Raw genomic sequence first — 24,301 nt, forward strand, 5'->3', positions numbered from 1 at the left:
TAAGCATTCAAACATATGAGCCTGTGGGGGCTATTCTTACTAAAAACACCAGAGGCTTGGTGGTGGTGCATGCCTTTAAGAGGAAAGGAAGTCCCTGTGAGCCTTTCTTACTTTACTTTCCCTACACTTCCCTGTTTTGTTTTTTTTTTGTTTTTTTTTGTTTTTTTTTTTTGTTTTGTTTTGCCACATTTCTAGCTAGCTAACCTTACTCCCTCATACAGATGGGTTTAGCACCCTGCTCCTTCTTGGTACTCTGGCTCTCTGTCCTGAGTCCTGGAATGCAGACAAGGAAGGTGGGTGTGCAGTGGGCACGTCTGTGACTCCATTGGGTCACCGTCTGTCAGTGAGAAGGCGTCACCCCAGTTTGCTCTGCAGTGTGTGCTGCTTATCTCCTTCCTGTGGCTTCGCTGCTTCTACTCCCCGGGTCTCCTGTAAATGCAGCCTAGGAGCTCCTCCCCCAACTGCTTTCCATTACAACATGCATCTTAATCAGCTTGAGGACTTTCATACTGTTTGTTTTGTCACTAGCCATTCAGTTCTCATGAGGGCCAAATGTGCGGGAGGTGCGGTGGGCATTGTGAGGGGTGTTGCCTTGGAGGTCTGAGTGCATGAAGTAGAGAAGGCAAGAGGACGCTTGTCTTTTTTAATCATTGAAAATGGAGTCTTCTCTCATACAGAACATCCCAACCACACTTTCCCCCCTCTCTCCCCAGTTCCCCCCACCTCCCTTCTCCCCTAGATCCACTCTCCCTCTGTCTCCCATCAGAAAAGAGCAGGCCTCTAAGAGACAACAACCAAACACAATAAGATAAAATACAACAATACAAGGCAAAAGCCCTCACACCGAAGCTGGACATGGCAGCCCAACAGGAAGAGAAGAGTCCCAGGAACAGGCAAAGGAGTCAGAGGGACTCCAGCTCCCACAGTTAGGAGTCTCCAGATTACACTAAGCTAACAGCCACACAAACATGTGGAAGACCTGGTGCAGACCCTTGCAGGCTCCCTGCTTGCCACTTCAGTCTCTGTGAGCCCATATGCTACCTAAGAGGACACATGTCTTTCTAATGAACAGTGGTAAATTTAACCTCTGGGACTTGTCATTACTGCTGCTGAATATAAATAAAATTCTCCATTCCTGAATTTGCATTTCTAGCTAGTGGCACATCTTATTTTAGTAATTTTAAGAGAATGAAGATCTTTGTTTTGATTTTTATTTTTTAAAGAACTATACAAAATAGCACTATTCCAAAGCCAGAGAGCTATACATTTAACTTACACATTTTCTCTATGATGATAGTGGAGCCATTTGTCATTTCTGATCATACCTACATGCTATTTATTGATATTGGCCTGTTTTAAAGCCTTACCAGGCATTTAAATGACATTAAATACAAATTTGGACAATTAAAATATTTTTACAGGTTCAAGTATATAATTTCACTAAAAAAAACTTTGTATATGAAGGTTATAATTCCCTATTATGATTTTAGATGTTTATTTAAGCTATATTACATTCAGATAAAGTAAAATAAAAATAATCCAAAGATACTTTTGTATTAGAAAGAGATGTGATTTGCTTTTCAAGAAGGACAGCTAGGCTTACCCAGGGATGTGTGTTCACTAAACTTGGTTACTACAATAGTGACCAATGAAAGCTCATAATGACCATAATGAAGGAAATTATGATTTTTGCAGAATTTTTCCTGATATTTGATTGTAAACAAAACTTCTTTAACCACGTGATGACTTTTCAAAGTCATTCATGTTCTCCTGTGGTCATGTTATCCTACTCTTTAAGTAAGAAAAAAGAAAGAAGAGAAGAAATAGATAAAGGCTTGTGTTACCCAAACTAGTTTCACTTCCTCAGCTCAGAGTTAAGATGTAAATTAATGAACATTTCTTAGAAACCAGCGCATGAGCTCCTTGGTTCAACCTCTGAGCGCGATGAATGTTGCTTCCTCTTTGGGCTTCTGTTTCCTGTGCCTGGAATGAAGGACTGACTGAAGGGAAGGAAGTTTCTTACTCAGGCTCAGCTTTACTGGGCTCTGCTCCCTTAGTTTTAGCCCGCATTGGCCTCAGTTGTGAATGGTGGGAACCTTTCTCGTGCTGCTGTGCTGACTTCCCATGAGAAAGTGTCCTGGAGTGACTGTGTTACTTCTAGCTTTATATTATGCCTTATTCTTAGATTCTCTAACTTGAGTTATTTGTCAAGGTTCTGCATTAGAGTTGTTAATTTGAACGTACTGTTAATGTAGGTTTATACTTGTAGTTAATTTTCCTTTGGGAGGATTAGGAGGCTTCTTGAATTGGGTCTGTTTGTTAGGTGCTCATTGAGGTAGATGTTATAACTCAACCGCAGAACCTTACTGTAGGTATTGAGCTTTGCTTTCTTAATCCAAAATCATTCGGGTGGAGCCCCAGCAGCTGGCTGCTCACCTCTACCCAACATCGAATGTAAGGCAGCATCAGCCTAGCAGAGTGTCGTGTTGGACCTAGGCCGTTCTCTGTGTACAGAAGTGAGCTGAGAATGCTGTTGCAGATGAGCACATCTGCCAAAGCTTAGAGCTATCCAGGCAGTGACCCCACACACTGGTTAGTAATAGTGCTCCAGGGATTTCAGCTGGGCCTCTACGCCAAAGCTAGCATGTTTCCTTTCTTTAACTATGGCTGAGTTTTGGAAATCTGCTCCCAGAAGTCAGACATGAATGTGAACTATTGTGTTTTTTATTGTAATGCTCTTTTTTAGTCTTAGATAAGCTTTGTAAAAATATAAACTTAGGAAAACAATTTAAAATTACGTTTTTGAATCATGTGTGTTAATATTTACCAATATAGGCATGTAGATAGAAAATTAATCATTAAGGGGAAAAAACCTTAATCAACTATTACATAGACATCTTTCTCAACCAAAGGTAGTTTGAGATTTCTCTTCTATTTACCAACTCTTTGTATTAAATTCAGACATGTGGAAATAATAAAATTATTTTTTAAAAAGTCACATTGACTATTTTGTACAACCACACAGTCAAATTGTACTACTAAAATAGGAATAAATGTTACTTCTAATAATTACTGACTATTAATTTTTAATTAAAATAATCTTGGTCATGTTTTGAACAAACACAAATCACATGTCTGCTTACTTAGACTTTCAAGAACTATCCTTTTGGAGCAAGATATTAATGTTGATGTAGAAGCAAACTTATTCTCAAGCTATGAAAATATGGACATAAGAGTGAAAGAAAGAAAAGGTTCTCACCTCTAAGGTGACTACTTGTCTTTTTTGTCTCTCACTCTTAATTTTATCTTTATCTACATGACAGTGGTATAATGTAAGTAACATTTACAATCAAAGTCAACACATTTCATTTGGTCTGAAACTCTGTAGATAGCAAGGTATGCATTTTAAGTAAAAACATTTTAAAATATATTTGGAGTATATGGAATGGATGCCTGGTACAGTGTCAAACAGAAACCCGAGAGAGCCCACTTCTGTTCTTTAACTGCCTGTTCTCCTGTCACACGGAATGCTCTTGTATCTCTGCCTCTGGCTTCTCTTCTGTAAAATGGGCTCAAGAATTTAATTGCCTGCCTTCACCCCTGGCAAGAGCATTGAGGACAGATACCTCGAAGTCTTGGAGGACAAAATGCTACCTTGTATAATTTTTGATACTAACTTATCTTGTAAGTATGTGCTTTATGTTGTGTACAGTGACACAGTGTGACATCGTGAACTTTTTAAAAATGAGAATAAAAGCTATTTGCATGCTTTAATGTTAAACTGTACTTCTGTTATTAATGTCTTATATTTTCTGAACTTGATTCTGTTCTATTTTATTAGTGCAGTGGGGAATGTTCATCTGAACCCTATGCATTTGGGAGATGGAGTATAGATGTTTTCTGGCAGTTAGAAATGTGCAGAGTTGTACAGTTTGGTTAGGACTCTGCCCCAGTTCTGCAGTGTACAGACGACTGGCTTTTCATCTTGGGACTAGATAAAAAGAACTCTCTGTTTCTCCATTTTAGCATCCCCCTCCTCCTTCCAGGTTATGCTGTCCTGCATGCAGACCCATGAATAGAAAGCCAGGGAGCTCAGAGAGGGAAGAGCCGGTCAGGATTTGCAAGGCTTGGGTTCTCATCTGTATGCTCTCCATACTGGTCCTCAGTTTTCCTGTCCCAGCCTGTTTCCCATTGCAGTCTAGTTAATTAAGATGCTAGGTAGTCAAGAAGGCTGTTGTTGCATTGGATGCTAAAGCCTGTACAATTCTGAGATGATGGTTAAAAATATGTGTGTGTGAAGCTGCCTACAATTATTCATGTGAAAACTTCTATACTCTACCATTTTCTTTGTATTTGCATGTGGGCATAACCTCAGAGCCCAAGAGCATTGTTGTGTGACCCTCACCATCATCAGTGAATGTGTGATCCAGAGTCCTGTGCCCTGAAAAGAATTCCTGAGTGCTTTTTTGTTAAATGTTCTGTGATCAGACTTTCACTTAAAAAGTATAAGGAAACATGATTTTCCTGTCTGGGTAATATTGTGAGGCTTGGTAATTTTCAGTTCTGTGGTAAAGTACTCAAGTTTTACTCAATTTTCTAAAACTGTTCTATGATTGCATGACATCTGTTATCATTCTTTTCCAGAGAATACGGTCAACTGTGGATGAAAAAGAGCAAAAACAACTTCTCATGGATTTGGATGTGGTGATGCGGAGTAGTGACTGCCCATACATTGTTCAGTTCTATGGTGCGCTCTTCAGAGAGGTACGGGTAAATTATTGGGGTTTTAGCTGATAAATGCATACGTAATTTGAATAAGTACGAAGATGGCAAGATTCAATTCTACTCTCCAGCAAAGTGTCATACATTAACAATGAAGTTGTCTCTTATAATAGTACAGAGCCATCCACGTTAACCTATAGGTTATTCTTTCTTCCTAGGATTGCTTTGGCTACTCATTTGTTTTTGTTATGCTTTTCTTACTAGTTCTATGAGGAATTCCACTGAAGTTTGGACTCACTGCTTCTTACATTAAAGGATGATTATCATCAATATATATGTAAATATTTCTGTGTCTTTGTGGTTGGTACTTCTGAATCCCATAGTTTCTTCTTTTATGTTTTCTATTAAGACTGTGACACATCTGTGTGTTAGCACTGCAATGTAGAATTTTAAGAATTATCATGTTTAAACTTTTTGGTTAATAATGAAATGGTTGTCATTGTGACATCTTCAGTTTTTTGAAAAATATGTTTTAAATTAAAATAGATGTACATCACTTTCCCCCTTTCCTTTCCTTCCTCTAGCCACCTTTCTGCATATATTTCATTACACTGTGTTCTCATTTGCCCCAACCACCTACCCTTCCCTGACTTCCTTCCTCACTCTTGCCGATCACTGTCCATTTTCTAATGGCCCCCTTTTCTGCTCTGATGTCAGTGTTTTATTATACCTTCTTGTTCACTTCACCCCCTTTCTTCAGACCTCTTCCTCCCTCTCAGTTCCTTCTCTACTTTCGTGCCGTGTGTGTGTGTGTGTGTGTGTGTGTGTGTGTGTGTGTGTGTGTTGTCTGAGTCTGTCTATCTGTTTATCTTCTGCATGTGGCAGAAAATATGCAGTATTTGTTTTTCTGAATCTGGCTCATTCTGCTTCATCGGATTATCTCCAGTTTCATCCACTTTCCTGCAAAGGATGTAATTTCATTCTTTACAAAAGAATATGTTTGCATTATGTGTATGCACCATATTTTTAAAACATCCATCCTTTCATCTGTTGGTAGACATTAAGGTTGGTTCCGCACCTTGACTGTTGCAGATAGTGCAGCAAAACCACGAATACGCTAGCGTCTTTGATATGCTCGTGTACCTAAGAGTGGGTATGGCTGGGTCATATGATAAGTCTACTGTTAGTATTATTGAGAGGCCGCCATGCTGTACAGGTTTACACTGCTACCAGCAGTTGTTAAGGGTTGCTTGCTCTCTACATGCCACTGGCATTTGTTTCCTTGACGATAGCCATTTTGATGAGGTTAGATGCAACCTCAAAGCAGTTTTCATCTGTATTTCTTTGATAGCTAAGCATTTTTTTAAAAGCCGTTTTTCAAATGTATCTTGGCCATTTTTATTTCTTCATCTGAGAACTTTCTATTCATTAACTTACTATTGATTAACTGATTGGGTTTTATTTTGTTGTTAGTATTTAATTTCAAAGTTCTTTATACATTCTAGATATTAATTCCTTGTCAGTTATATCACTGACAAAGACTTCCCGCCATTCTAGAGGTAGTTTCCTTGCTGTGTTCATGGTTTTTTGTATTTTTTTAGGCTTATTTTATGATGTATAAAATCTGTATGTGATGTTGTTTCTGCATGTACACCTACACGCCAGAAGAGGGCACCAACTCTTATAGATGGTTGTGAGCCACCATGTGGTTGCTAGGATTGAACTCAGGACCTCTGGAAGAGCTGCCAGTGCTCTTAACCTCTGAGCCATCGCTCCAGCACCACCACCACTCTTTTTTTGGGGGGGATGTAAAACCATTTTAATTTCATGTAATCCCATTTATCACTACTTACATGCTGCTGGAGTCCATGTTAAAAAGACTTTGCCTGCTCAACTGCAGGTCTTAGATTAATGTCTTTGCTGTATTCTATATTGGGCTTTTTTTTTTTTTGGTGCAGGGTGAGAGAAGTAAACCTAGTTTACTTTTTTTACACTGAATATCCAGTTTACCAGCACTGTTTGTTGAAGAGGCTTCTTTGGTAATTATGTTTTAACACATTTGTCTAAGATTTGGTGGCTGTAGCTCTCTGGATATATTTCTGGGCCCTGTCTTATATGCCATTGGTCTCTTCGCAGTACCTCTGGTTTTGTAATTGTAGCTCTATGGTATGATTTGAGATCAGAAATTAGGATGCCTCCAGCACTGTGCTGTCTGCTTAGTATTTCTTAGTATTGATTTGTTTGTTCTTTTTGTTGTTGCTTTTAATTTGCTTGTTTTGCTATTCTTACTAGTTCTATGTGGAATCCCACTGAAATTTAGATGGGGGTCTATCTTAGTTAGGGTTACTGTTGCTGTGCTGCAGCACCATGACCGACATAACTTGGGAAGGAACAGGTTTATTTCACTCACAGTTTAGTATAACAGTTAATCATCTCAAGCAGTGAGGACAAGAACTCAAGCAGGCTAGGAACCTGGAGGCAGGAGCTGATGCAGAAGATATGGGGTGGGGGGAGGAGGGCTTGCTTCCTATGGCTTCCTACACCTGCCTTCCTTTAGAACCCAGGACCACCAGACCAGGGTGATCCCACCGACAATGTACCGGGCCCTCCTCCATCAATCATTAATTAAGAAAATGCTCTAAATTCTTGTCTTCAGCCCAGTCTTATAGAGGAGTTTTCTCAACTGAGGCTCCTTTCCTCTCTGACGACTTTAGCCTATGTTAAGGTCACATGGAACTAGTCAGGACATGGGCTGTGCTGCACCTGTACATGGAACTAGTCAGAACATGGACTGTGCTGCACCTGTACATGGAACTAGTCAGAACATGGGCTGTGCTGCACCTGTACATGGAACTAGTCAGAACATGGGCTGTGCTGCACCTGTACATGGAACTAGTCAGAACATGGGCTGTGCTGCACCTGTACATGGAACTAGTCAGGACATGGGCTGTGCTGCACCTGTACATGGAACTAGTCAGGACATGGGCTGTGCTGCACCTGTACATGGAACTAGTCAGAATATGGACTGTGCTGCACCTGTAGATTGCTTTGGGCCGTGCATATCTAGTTATCACAGTGGCTATTCTGCCAGTCCATGTGCTCGAGAGGGTTTTCTATCTTCTAGTATATTCTTTAGCTTCTTCCTTCTAGACTTTCAAGTTTTACCCTTTTGTTAGAGTTATTACAAGGTATGTTATTATTAACTTTTGGAAAGTGTGATGAATGAGGTTTTTAATTTTGTTTTACCCAGTTTTTTGTTTTGTTTTGTTTTTCTGGGCAAGTTCATTGCTGGTATGTGGAAAGGCTACTGACTTTTATATCAGTAGTTAGATATAAAATACAGTTTATGGGGGCACAGGCCTTTAATTCTAGCTCTTGGGAGGCAGAGGCAGGCAGATCTAGCCTACAGAGTGAGTTCCACAATAGCCAAGGCTACAAAGAGAAACACTGCCTTGAAAAAATAATACAGTTTATGTCTTCGTTACTTTTCTATTGCTGTGAAGAGACACCGTAACAAAGTCATTTTATAGAAGAAAGAGTTTTGGGTGCCTTACAGTTTCAGAGGGTTGGAGTCCATGACCCTTATGGTGGGGAGCATGGCGGCATGCACATGAAGGTGGTACTGGAGCAGTAGATGAGCATACAGCAGGTAGAGAGGGCTGACTGGGAGTGGCATGGACTTTTCAAACCTCAAAGCCCATCCCTGGTGACACTCCTCCAACAAGGTCATATCTCCTAATCCTTCCCAAATAATTCCACCAACTGGACCAAACAGTCAAATACATGAAACCATGGGGGACACTCTCCTTTTAACCACCACAGCAGTATTACTGTGGTTATCACATCTAGAGTTGTCTTGTAGAGTCTATGAGGTCTTTTAAAAATAGGATCATGTCGGCCAGGCCTGATGGTGTACACTCTACCCCAGCACTTGGGAGGCAGGCTGAGTTCTGTGAGTTTGAGGCCAGTGTGATGTACAAATTGAGCTCTAGGACAGCCAGGTCTACACCAGAAAACCCTTCCGGGGTATGGGGGTGGGGAGGGGGACCATGCCATCTGTAAATAAGGATTGCTTAGTTTCTTCCTTTAAAATGTCTGTCTTTGTCTCATTGCTGTACCTAAGACTTTCAGCATTACGTCCAGTGAGAGTTTCCTTTGTTTCCTTTCTCATGTTAGAGAAAATGCAATCAATTTCTCTTAATTCACAGTGATTTTGACTATAAGTTTGTCATATATGCCCTATGTTGTGCTGAGCTATGTTGCTTCCAAACTTAGTTTCTCAGGGTTTTCATCCTGAAGGAGAGTTGCATTTTGTCAAAAACCTTGTCTACAACTTTTGAGATGATCATACAGCTTCTCCTCGAGTCTTATGTACGTGCTTTACTAATGTACTGCAGGAGGTGGCTTGAGTGAGAAATGTCCCCCCATCGGCTCAGGCATTTGACACTACTTGGTCCCCAGTTTCAGTTGGTGGCACCGTCTAGGGAGTGTTAGGAGGTATAGCCTTCCTGGAGGAAGCATGTCACTGGGGAGAAGCTTTGAAAGAATACAGTCACATCCTCCTCACAGGTCTGCTGGGGCTTCCTGCTTCTGCTGCTGCTGGCTATCATGCCTTCTCACCAGATGGGCTCTGTCTCTCTGGAATCATAAATCCAAATAAACTCTTGCTTTTTGGTTATGATATTTTATAACAGCAACAGAAAAGTAACTAGTGTGTATAAGCATATGTACAGAACAATCCTTACAGTACTGAACTGATAGCAACTTGGTATTTATGGGTTTTTAAATTCAGTTTGAAAGTATTTGATTGAAAATATCCTGTGTATATGTGGGTTTGATGTCATTGTAATGGCAGCTTTGGAGGATGGTTTTGGTGTTCCTTCCTTCCTGTCCTGGAGCAGTCTGAGGACAGTGGTGTGGCTCATCTGTAAGGGCCTGCTTCAGTTCAGCATCAGCCTTCCCAGCCTGGACTTTCCCTTGTTGGGAGATTTTATTACCACTGCAGCTTTAGTGCTCCTCATGGGTCTGCTTAGTTTTGCTTTTATCTTCTTGATTTAGTTTTAGTAAGCCATAGATATCTATAAATTTATCCTTTCTAGATTTCTTGTTTTGTTTTGGTTTTGGTTTTTCAAGACAGGGTTTCTCTGTGTGCCTTGGCTGTCCTGCACCCACTTTGTATACCAGGCTGGCTTCGAACTCACAACGATTCATCTGCCTCTGCCTCCCGAGTGCTGGGATTATAGATGTGCGCCACCACGCCCGGCTGATTTTCTAGTTTTTTAAGTCTATATTTCAAGCATTCCCTAGTGATTCTCTATCACTGGCATATATTCTAGAGATACCTGTTAAGTATCTTTTATCTGTGGTGTCATATCAATTTGCTTGTGCCGTTATGCTCTTTGGCAACATTTTATAGTTGGATATTGTATGAGGCTTTTTCTGTTTGTTAGATCCATTCCTGTGTGCCTTGCAACTTTAATTTCTGTTGGGAGTGATGTCTGTGTACGCATGGTGACACTCTTCCTCCAACAAGGCCACACCTCCTAATAATGCTACTCTCTCTGTGCCAAGCACTCAAACTCAGGAGTCTTTGGAGTGCATTCCTATTCAAACCAGCTAAGGGTGATTCAATCAAATGTCAATATGGCTACAGTAGCTTTCCTTTATCTGCAGGAGGTGTATTCCAAGACAGCAAATGAATGCCCAAGACCTCTGGTATTAGCAAACTTGATATATTATTTTTTCTTGCACATATACCTGTGAAAAAATTCAACAGAATATTGGCACAATAAGTGAGAATCATAATTATGCCAAACATAGGTATAATAACAATGATAGTATCTTGGGGGGGGTACTTGAATCTCAGTATAGCAGGACTGTGGCAGTTGATCTAATAACTGGCATGGTTACTAATGAAACATGGCTGCATTGGTGCCTATACTAGATCCTTTAGAAGGCATACTACAGGGGAAGGAGTGGTGACTCACGTCAGTGGCAGGTTGGGGCAAGACATCACAGCATGTCATCAGCTGTGGAGCAACAGCAGTTTGAAACTTACGACATGTTTATCACTATAACACTATTTGTACTGTTATCAGATCATGGTGACTGCAAGAAATCAGGGACATTGACCTGTGTCTCTGTGATAAAACTGCTTTCATACAGTGGTTTAATTGTTGCCAGTGTGATTTGCTGGGGACAAAGATAATAAATGAGCACTTGTGCTGCATCAGACAGTGGGAAGTTCTGCATAGAACAGCAGGAGTGGAGGCACGCTGAGTCGGGGACTCTTCTCACCAAGAAGGCTGCTGACCTCAACACGGTGTCATTTACTACTTTTTAAGCTTTCCAATTTGAGAAGTTTTATTAATTTCTTAAGATAAGCTCTTTTGTCAGTGAGAAAGGATGATTTTCCATATAGTTCCTGATTTGGGTTTGGTGATGGCAAATTTTGAACTATTTGTCAAGGCACAAAAGTTTTCTGTAAGTTAGGAGTGGTCAAGATAAGGGTTGGAGAGATGGCTCAGAGGTTAAAATCACTGGCTCTTCTTGCACAGGATCCATGTTCAATTTTCAGGAGATCTGATACCCTCACTTGGTGTCCGATGCTTTGACCAAATAGTTCTATTTAAACCTAGGTAGGACATCCTTTCCAGGTCCTTAATGATGAATAAAAAATCACCATGAGTTGGAGGTTCAGTGTAAAAGCCGAGGAAGGTGTCTTCCTCCTTAGTTCTGTTTCTGTCCTAAGTAAGGGGAAGGCATCAGTGTTCCAGTGTTAGGATTTTATGATGACAAATATCTGTTGTTTTACAGGGCGACTGTTGGATTTGTATGGAGCTCATGTCTACCTCGTTCGATAAGTTTTACAAATATGTATATAGTGTGTTAGATGACGTTATTCCGGAAGAGATCCTAGGCAAAATCACTTTAGCAGTAAGTATCTGACTTTCACGTTGCTGGCATGTAACTGTGAAGAAGTTGCTGGTGTTTGTGAGTGCATGTGATTTTGCATTGTTGTTGCCTTCATGAGAAAAATCAATTGTAGTAGGACAAGAAATACCATACGATAATTAATTATATACCATAATTAAAATACTTTCCAAACGTGCTCTATGAATCCTACAGTGTTGTTCTCATTCAAATCTCAAAGAACAATAACAGACTGATTTAAGTAAAGCTAGAAATGCTATTTTATATCTGTTTCTCCTGTTGTTTTAACTGTCTTTAAGTTGATTATATACCTAAACTAATCAGAGTGGCAAAAGTCTTTTTAAAGCCCTTTAATTGCAGCTTTTTGAGAGGGTTTATTTTGCAGTGGTTTAAGAGTGAGGATTATTCAGGCTAAGCCGTTTAAAATGTTGCCTTGTAATTTTAGGAGCCAAATTTATGATAAAATTGATCAGTCCACTTTTACCAAAATACCGAGAAGGAAAAGAGTTCACTTTTAAATATGTGTATGGCTTGAAACTGACTTCATGATCAGTTTCTTTCTTGCTCTCGTCTTTCAGTTGAAAAATGTGTAAAACTTTCTTACAGAGGAAAAGGCAACTTATTTTTATGAAGCAAAACTAAAAAGACAGTTAGAAGCCCTGAGACTCTGAGCCAAATACTTGTCCAGTTAGCTGGTGTGTACGAGCTAAACCATATTGTGGCTGCATGTGACTTCTGATTTATTTGAGCCAGTCTTCCCCCAGTTTAGTTCACTTGTCACTTGCCAGTTTAGTGACTTCTAGAGCAAATAAAACTGATTTAAAGATATAAACAATTTCTGAACTCTATTTCATTTGTAAGAGATATGTGTGTATAATAGTATACTTTACAATTTTGATTAAACTTTAGTTAGTATGTTAAGGTTGATAATTTGCTAAAATTTTGTCACTGCCAAAGTAATGATTAAATTTAAAACTTTTGCGACTAGCTAACTTTAGAGATATATATTCTTTCATATAATACTATGTAGAGTGAAACTGAGTTGAACTAGATACTTATTCATAGTTCAGATGAATATGTAAGCTTTACATTGATAGTTTAGCTACCCATCCAGTGTACTAAGCCACTGATGTCTTGGAACTTGCCCCCTGTTAACAGTATTAGAATATAATAGTACTATACGGTAACTAGTACTGTGGTACTATACAATAATAGAATAATGATAGTAGTTAATGGTGAGTGAATTTTATTTGTGTTGAGCCAAAATTCCATGACATAATCTTTTTGGTAGTTGTATAAGTAATATACCATTTTTACAGATGGTAAATCCAAAAACATGGGGGTATTAATTTGGTTTGGTATTTACACAGTTTTAAGTTGTTGATGTTTAAAACCTCCAAAGCTTGATCTCATAACCCCACTGTTAACTACAGCATACAAATATAAAATTATTTTTATCACATATTGTAATATATACAGTATGTACCTGATTAACCTAGTACATGTGTGCTTATGTTTTCACACAGATGATCACCTTATATACTAAGTTCAACATTTTAAATTACTTTTTATAAAGTCTCATGCTAATTAATAGACCAGTGAATACACAAGAAGAGGTATTGCGACAATGTAAGGTGGAATTTTCTGCGTTCCTTATGTACTTCCTCTGAAGACAAGAACGGCTTGACTCTTTTCTTTTAAACAGCAAATGTGTTGGCTGTTGTTAGGCCTCTGTTTCTTCCCTTTCTGAGGAAGCCTACAATTTCTAATCATGAGTAGTGTGAGGCAGGATGGATAAACTGCTGCTGGCTGAGCAGATGTGCCAGAGCCACAGACGTAACTCAGGAATTTAGTGAACAAGTGTGAGGAGCTGAGGATGAAAATCATCCTCATCCTGGGTAGTAGAGCCAGTGCAGTGAGCTTCTTGTGCTGCTTTTCTGATTGTACAGGTTTGAGGGACAAAAACAGTACAACGGTGACTTAACATTGTTCATGTTACTGTTTTCTAAGCTGTCAGAGAGGAGTATGTAAAGGCAACTAGCCAGATGTAAAATTACATACCATCGTCATTCAGGATACAGAAGGATAGCATTTAAATTTTACACGGAGAAAACATAACGGATGGCTGTGGAGGCTTGTGATAGGTTCTTAGGCTGTTGGTAAAAACACAGCATCTTTATCCTACCTCTTCTTTTTCTCCCTAGACTGTGAAAGCACTAAACCACTTAAAAGAAAACTTGAAAATTATTCACAGAGGTGGGTATGAATTACTTTCTTTAATTACTCAAAACATTTTAAAATGAAAACTACCATAATACTGTATAAATTTCCATAAAATATTAGTATTCGTGGCTAACAAAACAAACACACAAAACCTCTAAGTGCTATGTACCCCGAAGCTTCGCCTTTGCCTCCCCTGGGGTTCTTTAAGTTTCCATCTAACTTACTAAGTAGATTGGACCTGAAAAGTATATTTTGCTACAATTATTGATCTTAGTTAGAAGTAGTTACTATTGGTTATAAAACCTCTTTGCACAGTTAAAATCTGCCAATAAAATTAATAAAAGGGAAATATAAATGACTAAAAATAACTCAGGCATTGCCCAATATAGTTGAAGACTCTGCTTACTGTCAGAGCATCACAGTGGGCCTGTGGACATTCAAAGACTGGCCCTTCAGAATCGCACCTTAAGGATCCCCTCCTCACCCCTGCTGGGAATTGGACACAGGTCCTTTTGTGTGCTGGGCAAGTGATCCCTACCACTTAGCTATACTCCCTCTGCTAAAGCATTTTAAAGCCATGGTATTTCTTCTATGAAGTACTTCTTCACTTTAGAGCATGTTTTGCAAAAGATTCAAAGTTTACATTACAAACTAGAATTCCTCCAAAGCATGACCTGCTTGTGAAAAGTGTTAATTGTCACAATATTAATGACCACTTCAGCTCCCAGTGTTCCTTCTAGACACAACAATGTCTTGAAAAAAGGACTTTTGCTTCCCATGTGTCCTTTTTAGCAGCAAGGACATACTTTCTTGCATGTTTGTATTCAATGTCACATTTGCTAGGATTGTCCCCTGCTCTGAAAGTAGCTACTGCCAGAGAGCATGAGACTTACCCATCAGAAGCCACAATTTGCAGAGGTGGGTAGAATTTTACCAAGAAAGGATGGGTCTATTGTGGTTCTTTTCTAGACTTTTTGAATTATATATAGATTTTTCTGTGTCTCAGTTTTCCACGATACTGACAGTGAGACAGGTGGCAGGATTGTGATAGAAGTACACAGTGGAGGGCCCCGGGGCACTCTGACAGCTCATTGGCGCAGTGGTGGTGGTTATCAGGGAGGAAGATCTTTGGCTCTCTGCATGCCAAGCAGAGGTGCAACTGCTCTGAATGCTGGGGATATGAAGCCAAGGGCCAGTTAGTTGGGAGAAACTGGAGAAAGTATTTGAGGTCAAAAGGCTCTCTCAGGCTGAGCCTTGACTCCATAGTTAAAATGCTTGCTGCTCTCCAGAGGACCCAAGTTCAGTTCCCAGGACCCACACTGTATGTGTGTGGGGGCGGGACCTCTAAAAACTCCCTATAATCCAGCTCCAGGGCATCTCATGTCCTCTTCTTTCCTCTAAGTGTCTCTTCACACACTTAAGAGTCACTTGGTTGATCAGTTGTATACTGAATTGCATGTATCTCTTGCAGACATCAAACCTTCCAATATTCTTCTGGACAGAAGTGGGAATATTAAGCTCTGTGATTTTGGCATCAGTGGACAGCTCGTGGACTCCATTGCCAAGACAAGAGATGCTGGGTGTAGGCCATATATGGCAGTAAGTGTACAGCCAAGTCCCTTGCTTAGCAGGCGTTGCATAGAGAGCCTGTGCCCTGTGGTGCTGGGTATAAGGAATCTGCCTTGCAGCCTCACAGTCATAGAGTGCGTTTCTCTCCATCAGCGTTTCCAAGCTCAAGTTTTAACTTCTAGAATGTTGGTTGCTAAATTATTTCAGTGCACTCCTGTATACAAGTTCATCTTATTGTTTGGCACTGAGCATTTTTGGTCTTTCCTGATTGTATCATTCAACTCAACAAATCAATCAGGTGGTAAATTATAAGTGTGTGATCACGTGAAATACAGTGCTACCTTTTGTTTCCATGTGTTCTCTTGCTGTGTGTACTTGGACTTTGTATTTGGAAAGCATTGTGTGTGAAATGCTTCACCTTTACAGTATTTTAGACTTGTTGCATTGTTAGGACTTTTCATTCACTTACTTTACAAATGAAAATGTAGAAGTGTGCTAGGAATAAGTGGTATAACAGAGTGCAAGGTAAGAAATAAAAAATAGATAGGCACACATTTATTAGCTGCCGTAATTGACACTTCAGACATACCTAGTGACAACCATAAGAGACACATTCAGTAACCATGTAGCACAGTATGGCAGGGAAGTGGAAAGGCACCTGTCTTTATGGAGAAAGGGCTTAAGGGCCTTGCTCTGTAGCAGTCCACTTTCAGTAGAACTGACTGAAGAGCCCATCATCAATCCTGTCTGAGTTCCCTCCTTGCCCGGCTCACCTCTTCAGAGGGCCCACCTCTTAATGGTCCTTTATCTAAATGATTGACTGTCATAATACTGACATATTGGGGACCAAGCCTCTAACACTAGAACACTTAGGAACAAAACATATCCAAACATTAATGCTATGTGATGTTCCTTAAAAGTTACTTTTGATGCATGAGAATCTTAAAAATGTAGCTGTGGCCCAAATATAGCAAACTGTTTTGAATTCAGATAGCTTTTAAGGAAAGAAAGTTCTGCATTCTTGTGTGGAAACATGGTTCCGAGGACACAAATAGAGAAGGGGTATTAAGGATTCACTGTTCTTCCTGACTTGATAACCTCTGCAGCTCTGATGTTGACTGAATCAAATGAAATGGTCCTCCACTTGGTTTACAGAGGCCAACATATTAATAGATGGACAGGAGCCCAGAATTAATTTTGAAGGCCTCAGGGTGGCTTGACTTTCCTTGATGTATTATTATAACATATCAGAAATGCCGTTTGTTTGCATTTTTGTAACAAGGTCTTATAAAATTTGAGCTCTTCCTGCTTTAGCTTCCGCCTTACAAGGCCTGGAACCCCCGGGAATGCCTTGTGGTAGGCTTTCATATATTTTCCTTGGTCTAGAGAAGCTGGGATTACTGTAAGTTGTTGAACATGATTTTAAAAACTGAAAACATAATGTTTTTATATGGAAATTGTTAACTGTTTGCCAAGCTCTCTTCCCCCACACATAAATATATAAATGTATCCGTATATGCATGCGTGGTTGCTGAATTATTTTATTCTAAACACATGAGTGTCCCTTTCCTAAGATGGACATTCTTTTACCTGACCACAGTAACACTAACATAAGTAAAGTAGTTAAGAATTTTGTGGAATTACATAGGCAATACTTAGACATTTCTTAAATGTCTAAGAAATAGTCACCTTAAAATGATGCCTTGTTTTCAGCTTTTATATTTACTATTTTGGTCTGAACTGGCCTGGACCCTTTTTCTCTCCATGGGAATCACCTTTTTGGAAGTAGTTTTTGAACCCTTCATTCTTCATGAGTCTGATTCACCCAGGTGATTAGGTTAAGACTGTAGATTGTTTTGGGATGCCAACTTCATAGATGATGTCTGCTTTATATTGCATCAAATGACAAAGCGTATCATGTTGACTACTTATAAACACTTGAAAGATAGTGGGAAAAATTGCAAAATAGTGCCCTCTTTCCTCAGTTTCTTCTTTTGAACGTTCTTGATACTCTAATTTCCAAAAGATTCCTCATCCTTCTATTACCCTCCAACATAGTGACTTCTAAAAGGTTACTTCAGAGGTGGCTCAGGGGTTAAGAGTACCTGTTGTTCTTCTAAAGGACCTAAGTTTCAGTTCCAGCACCCATGTTGAGTGGTTTATAAATGCCTTTAAGTTTAGCCCCATGGGATGGGATGCATTCTTCTGGTCTCTGTGAGCGCCGCCTCTCTCCCCGCCCTCCATCACACACAAGGCATACACACACAGATACAAGTACATATACACAGATACAAAGTATATGAATAAAAGTCACCTAAGCTTCCCTTTTGTAGCTTTTTCTCCATGTGTCTTCTTGAAATATTGAAGCCTTTCCATAAAATGTATAAAACAGAGGTAGATCATTGGTGAAAGAGAGAAGGGTCCACTTTATAGAAGTACTTCCTAAAATGTATCATTATCCAAACTTTTTTCTCAGTCCTGTCAGTCTTTACTTCATACATTTTGTGTCCCTGTTGTTTGGTGTATAATGCATCTGTTATGTCACTCTCTTTGACTGTGTGTGTGTGTGTGTGTGTGTGTGTGTGTGTGTGTGTGTGTCTGTGTGTGTCTGTCTGTGTGTGTATATATATGAATGCTGCACTCTGCATGTGATGGTTTGAGGACAGCTTAGGGCAGTTGCTTCTCTTCTTCCATCATGTGAGCTCCAGGGATTGGACTTAAGATCACTTGCTGTTCTTCTAGAGGACTGAAATTCAGTTCCTAGCACCCATGTTGGGCAGCTTACATATACCTCTAACCCCAGCTGAGGGGCACTCGAACACACATGTGCAAATACGTTCATGTACATACATACAAATAATTAAATAAATCTTTAAAAAATCTTGCACATACAAATAAAGACTAAATGTGTCAAAATGTATTTAATTCAGTGAGAAAATTGTACTGCCAGGGTGTTGCAAAGTGGCTTGGAGAACATCTGAGTAAATTAGCATTTATAGTCACAGAAGAAAGATTGACCTGAGATAGCTAGGTTAAGTATCTACTCATAAAATAAAACTGCCAATTGTATCTATGCCAGTAAAACCGTACACGTTGGGGTTGTTGGGTAGGAATCATTTGCATCCTACAAAGCAGAAGCCTTCAGGTTTTCAGGTAATGTCAGTGCCTGGGCTCTAACGATCAGGTAAGTATGCTTAAAGATTCCTAGATAAACTTGCCAGCAATTGCTCTAGTATGACAATGAAAAGGAATAGATTGTTTTCCTTTATTTTCAGGAATCAGGTATGTTTGTATAACCCATACATGCAAGAACTTCTAGCTCATTCATGACAAATACAAAAGAGCTCAGAGTGAGTTTAGCCTTTAACGATGAGTGGTAGCTCCTGGTGCTATGTGCTGTGTGCAGACTTGGAGTGTTAACAAATAGTTACTCATCAGTCAGTGAACACTCCTTACTTGGCAGAGATCCCTTGTCTTTGTCCTGTGTTTCCCCGTTCCTGCCTAATCAGCCAACACCTGCCTTCTCTGCATACTTTGACGATATATCGGTGCTATTGTGCTGAGAAGGTTGGGATGTACAAATCTTGAACCATTTGCTTATCCATTTTTGTGTTGACACTGAAAGAAATGAGGTTTTTAGTCTCTGGCATACTTCTGTTTGTTTAGCTCCTTTGTTCTCATATCAGTGTTCATTATTTTGAGGATGGAGGTAATTTTAAATTGATTTCTAAAGAGTTCCTGGTGTTGGTTAGTAGTGGCGCACACCTTTAACCCCAGCACTCAGGAGACAGAGGCAGGCAGATCTCTGAATTTGAGGTCTTTATTTAGGATTCTTAAATGCTTCTACCTCCCTTCCAACCAACAACCAGAGGTAGGAGAGAACGAAGGTTAGGTGCAGGGGATGTGGACCTTTTTAGACATAGTTCCTTGGGCCAGTTCCACTCTGTTGTCAGGATACCAGCAGTCCCCAGTCCAATAGCAAAAATAGCGTGAATGCTCACGAATCAATAGCAGTGACACAATCCAGCAGTAACAGCAAGACTCCACCAAGTCATCCAGACTCCGCCACAGTACCACAAGAAGCTCTCTCAATCGGTTCTCTCTGTGAAGAGAAGACCAGCAAAGCCATATAAACTGCTGCACGGCATAGCAATGCAAAAGCACTGTCACACTGTCTATGAGGTTCTATTTATATTCTTTTTAAACATCACATGCCCTCTCACTGGTCTGTTTTCTCACTAATAAAGGTCATGAGACTGTCTTTAGTGGTAGAAAAACACTTCCACATCCCTTACTTGCTACCAAAACAAAAAACACACAAAAGAAACCAAAACTTCCACTATAGAGGTCAGTTGGATCTAGAGCTATAGAGTGAGACCCTGTCTCAAAAACAAACAAAAACAAAAAACAAAGAAGGATTCATGGATTTGGATGCTGTTACTGAAAATGGAATGAGTTTGGTTTTTTAAAACACATCATCATCATCATCATCATCATCATTATTATTATTATTATTATTATTATTACATGAAAATAGCACTGTTTGGCTTACGTGGCATTGTATCTCGGTAACCTTGCTAATTTAACTTCACTGAGTTTTAATAGGGCTTTTCTATGTAGAGAGTTGTAGAATTTAAATGCTTCCAAATAAAAGTAACACCCCAACCTTGCCTGTTGCATTAGCTGGAACCCAGTGATGAAATAGCAGGTGGCTTAATTAGAAAGGGAGCACTGTCTCTGGAATTTCTTTGATGAAATAAGGGCTTTTATCTCTTCTTAGTGTACTAAGACTTGTTGCTATTGTCATTATTACTGGGGTTTGAATTTTGTCAGAAGCTAAAAAGCTATTGATATACACAGATTTTCCTGACTGGAGTATGTGTTTCATTCATGTTACATGTACAAGGCTCATGTGTTCCTGAGACAGAGCCCACAGGCTCTGCTGCACTAGCTCTTCTATGGGTTGGATTTACTCATGTTGTTACTGAGTTCTGTGCCTTTGTGGTTGGGAACGTTGTTTCGCACTGCCTCTGTCTGTCTGTCTGTCTGTCTGTCAGGTTTTCCTAAGAGCTTTTGGTAGCCTCCTGGAATGAGTTGAGAACCATCTTCCTTTTTTTGTTTGTCTTTTGAAATAAAATGTGTATAAGATGGCTGATATTTCTTCCTTGCAGGTTTGAAAAGGCTCAATGAACCCACCTTAATGTGAACCTGTTTTGGAGAAAAAGGGTTTTATTTGTTGTTTCTCCATTTTTCTTTTAAGACAGAGTCTTTCACTGTAGCCCAGGCTATCCCAGGTACTTGCTATACCACCCAAGCTGGCCTTGAACCTATGATAATCATCTTGCTTTAGCCTTCCCAGGACGAGAGTATAAGTGTGAGCCATAGCATCCAGCTTGTAGGAAGGTTTTTAATGATAAACAAACAAACAAACAACAACAACAAAACCCAAACCCTGTATTTCTAAGGTTATTAGTATTTTTATATTGTCTTGATACATTTTCATTTTCCTTTTAAAATCTATTTTTACTATTTCTTTTAGACTTCATCGTGCTTTAGATCATATTCCCTTGCTTTTCTGGACCTACTTCCCTACCCCCTCCCAACTTAAGATGTGTTTTTCTTAATGGCCCACCAAATCCAATTTGTGCTAACTATAAACTCCCAGATGTGCAAATATCCATCCACTGGAGTTTGGTTGACCTGCCAGAGGCCACATCCTTCCAAACAACCTGCCCTTGTCTCCCTTAGAAGCCACCAGCTGTCAGGCTCCTCAGTTACAGAGGAAGGCTCATATGGTACCTCTCCCAGCCCCATAGCACAGGTTTTCATTTGATTGTTTCTTTCAGTTAAATAGGAGTTCCCAGCCTTCATTCTTATGGAGTAATTCCAAGGCTTTCTCATTCTCTTGATCTGCTTAGATCTGGCCCAGTGTATGCTCTGAAGAACAGCTGTGGTTTTATTGATTCCTCTGTTCTTTTTATTGAACTCAAGGTCTGGTACCTCCTGATGCTCTGTTCTTTGGGTCTGATTCTTCTTTTGTGGTTGTCGCTGCTGCTGTTTTGCTTGTTTGAGGTTTGGATCTCTAGTTTCTTAGTGTACACAGCTGGGCTGTGGATCTGCGGTGTCTTCTCTTCCATCGTGTACTTTAAGGAGATGGGCTCCCCCTGAGCAGGACTCCTCTGAACCATGTGCCACTCAGTCTTTTTCTCTCAAAATGGATGGCAATAGTCAAAGTTAGGGTTTAAAGATACTCGTGATTTCTGGTTTAGCTCCTCATCTGAGAATGCGCTCGCCATTGTTGCCTCTCTGTATAAGAAGGCACGGGCCTTACCTCAGCACCAAGTCAGTACTAGTGAGGATTAGTGACATTGGGACAGTATTTTCTCCTGTGGTTGAACAGTCAGTGCTTTTATGTAGTAATTATCAATTTCAGCAATGTAATTGTATTTTAACAAAAAATATAAATAGCTCTCAGTGAATATTAGTGCTATTCATACTTGTTTTCAAATTAAAATGCATACATCTCCAAATTAGTGCTGAAGTACAACCATTACACTTTTGGGTTGTTCTTTTTAGTAGCAGTCACCATCGGCCTTGGCCAGCCGGCAAGAACAACCCCGTTGTTAACTCTGGGCCATTGGCATTCTCTTGCTGTTCCTCTGCAACCATGGTGTGTTTTCTAAACAGAGTACCTAATTTCAAGAATATGTAAAAATGTTCCCTTCATGGTAATTACTAAAATTATTGTTTGCTTGTCTTGCTGTTCCTCAGACAAGATGATATATTATACTGTTGTGCTGTAGTTTGGCTAAAATGATTCGTAGACATGTATCTTTAAAGGTAATACAAGTAATTGAGGTGTTCAAAGAATATTGAGATGAGTTAAAGGTCGGATAGTCCAGTGATGACAGGTCCTGCTTTGCTTATGTGTCTCACGTCCTTGTGACCAGTCTTCCCATTGAGCAAAGGCTGGGACATCAGGAAGCTGTCTTCCTCCTGCTCCTCCTTGTTTGCCAGCATTTGCTGTAATAAGGCCTTGTAATTATTTTTTCCGGACCCATATTCCCCTTTTTCTCTCTCTGACCATTTTCAGCTTTAGCTTTGCCAGTGTCTTGGGTATTTAAGGGAGAAATTCAGAAAGTCTATAATGTAGTCCTTGGGCTAGTTGGGGTTGCTATTGCTATGATAAAACACCATGACCAAAAGCAAGTTGGGGAGGAAAGGAGTTATTCGCTTCTACATTGCTGTTCATAATAAAGCCAGGACAAGCACTCAAACAGGACCAGAACCTGGAGACAGGAGCTAATGCAGATGCTGTGGAGGAATAGTACATACAGGCTTCTCCCCCTGGCTTGCTCAGTCTGTAGGACCAGTAGCCCAGGGATGGCACCATCCACAGTGAATCACTCATAAAGAAACTGCCTTACAGATGAATTTATGGAGGCATTTTCTCAATTGAGGCTCTCTTGTCTCTGGTACTCATGTCAAGTTGACATAAGACTAACCAGCACAGTCCTTCTGACAGCCGTTGATGTCAGTGGGGTTTTTGTTGGTTGTTTCTAATACATGATGTCTCCCAGTCTGGTCATGGGCATGCATTCTTCTAGGACAATGCTCAGGTTTTGACTCCTCCCCAGCTACTGCTTCCATCGCCTGCTGCTTTACCATCCACATAACGAATGACATTGACTTCTATTTGTATTCCAGCCTGAAAGAATAGATCCAAGTGCATCAAGACAAGGGTATGATGTCCGCTCTGATGTCTGGAGTTTGGGGATCACATTGGTATGTTTCTGTTGGCTCACTGTTATCGTAGTAATGTAACAGTAAGAAATTAAGAGGTTAAAAAAATGGTGGAAAAAAAAAGAGAGAGAGAGAGAAACATTGTAGTTTGTAACAAGCAAACAAAACTCTTCATCTTACTATATTGAAGGTTGGTTTCATTTTAAATATTTCTGCCTTAGTTTGGAGTCCTTTTGGAATTCTTCAGGAAAATACCATAAGTTGGTTATCTTAGTAAGAAAGGGAAGGTATTTCTTGAGGTTCTGGAGACTACAAAGTCCAAGCTCAAGGGTTTGACTTATTTGTAGGGAGTGAGATGTTGTCTTTATTATTTTCAGATGGCAAAGGGGGTGTGGGACATGCTGTCTAAGGTCGTCTTGTGAGTGCCCAAATCCTGTTTGTGAGGCACTCTGATGACCTGATAACTTCCCCAAGCCCTGCCTCTTGCCTTCCACATAAGAATTTTGAGGGGACACGGTCTAAGCAATACTTATTTATATACTCATTTTTTCTTCTCCAAAGTGTATTTTCTTGTTTACTGTTGTTCCAGACCTTGTGAAGACTGGCTGTTTCTGATTTTGAATAGCTTCTGTAACTTCTTCTACACTATCTGTAAAGTTTCTGTCACATGGATTATATGAGGTAGACAGTGTAAAACTCCTTTTCTTACATTTTCTCCCATTTTCAATTTGAGCCAAGATCCCTTAGTTCATATTTAAAGCAATGAACTTTTTGTAGCTTACCAATCTCATTTTTTTAGGTGGCATTTCTTCCTATAATCAGAATCACATTAGTTTTTGTGAGAGTTGTTGACAGACTGATGGATTGATTCTCTCATGGGGAGGCTAACAGATTGCTTCTGTAGGTCTGCAGCTGTCTTCTCTTTTTCTCATTGTAAAACCAGGTCACAGACGTACAGGAAACCTATTGATCCCACTTAGGTGATTGCTTGCATGTAAAGCATACAGAAATACCTGCCTACTACCTCCCTATTGTTCTGCTTAAAAAGCAAAAAGCAGGGTTAATGACCTGAATTTGTAATGCTACTCGTGGGAAGGTAGAGACTGGCACA

General features: G+C 39.9%; 1 protein-coding gene across 5 annotated transcripts in view; it reads left to right on the forward strand.

Moving 5' to 3' along the window:
- Window positions 1-24,301, forward strand: part of MAP2K4 (mitogen-activated protein kinase kinase 4) — a 94,656-nt gene that overhangs the window by 62,981 nt on the left and 7,374 nt on the right. For all 5 annotated transcript variants that reach the window (XM_084761349.1, XM_084761350.1, XM_084761351.1 and 2 more), the window contains 5 exons: window positions 4,645-4,764; window positions 11,539-11,658; window positions 13,860-13,911; window positions 15,350-15,477; window positions 23,155-23,232. In XM_084761349.1, coding sequence (XP_084617475.1) covers window positions 4,645-4,764; window positions 11,539-11,658; window positions 13,860-13,911; window positions 15,350-15,477; window positions 23,155-23,232 — 498 coding nt within the window. The remainder of the gene's footprint in view (window positions 1-4,644; window positions 4,765-11,538; window positions 11,659-13,859; window positions 13,912-15,349; window positions 15,478-23,154; window positions 23,233-24,301) is intronic.

The sequence above is a fragment of the Acomys minous genome (assembly GCF_964271855.1).
Source record: "Acomys minous genome assembly, chromosome: 16".
In the NCBI taxonomy this organism is placed as follows: domain Eukaryota; kingdom Metazoa; phylum Chordata; class Mammalia; order Rodentia; family Muridae; genus Acomys; species Acomys minous.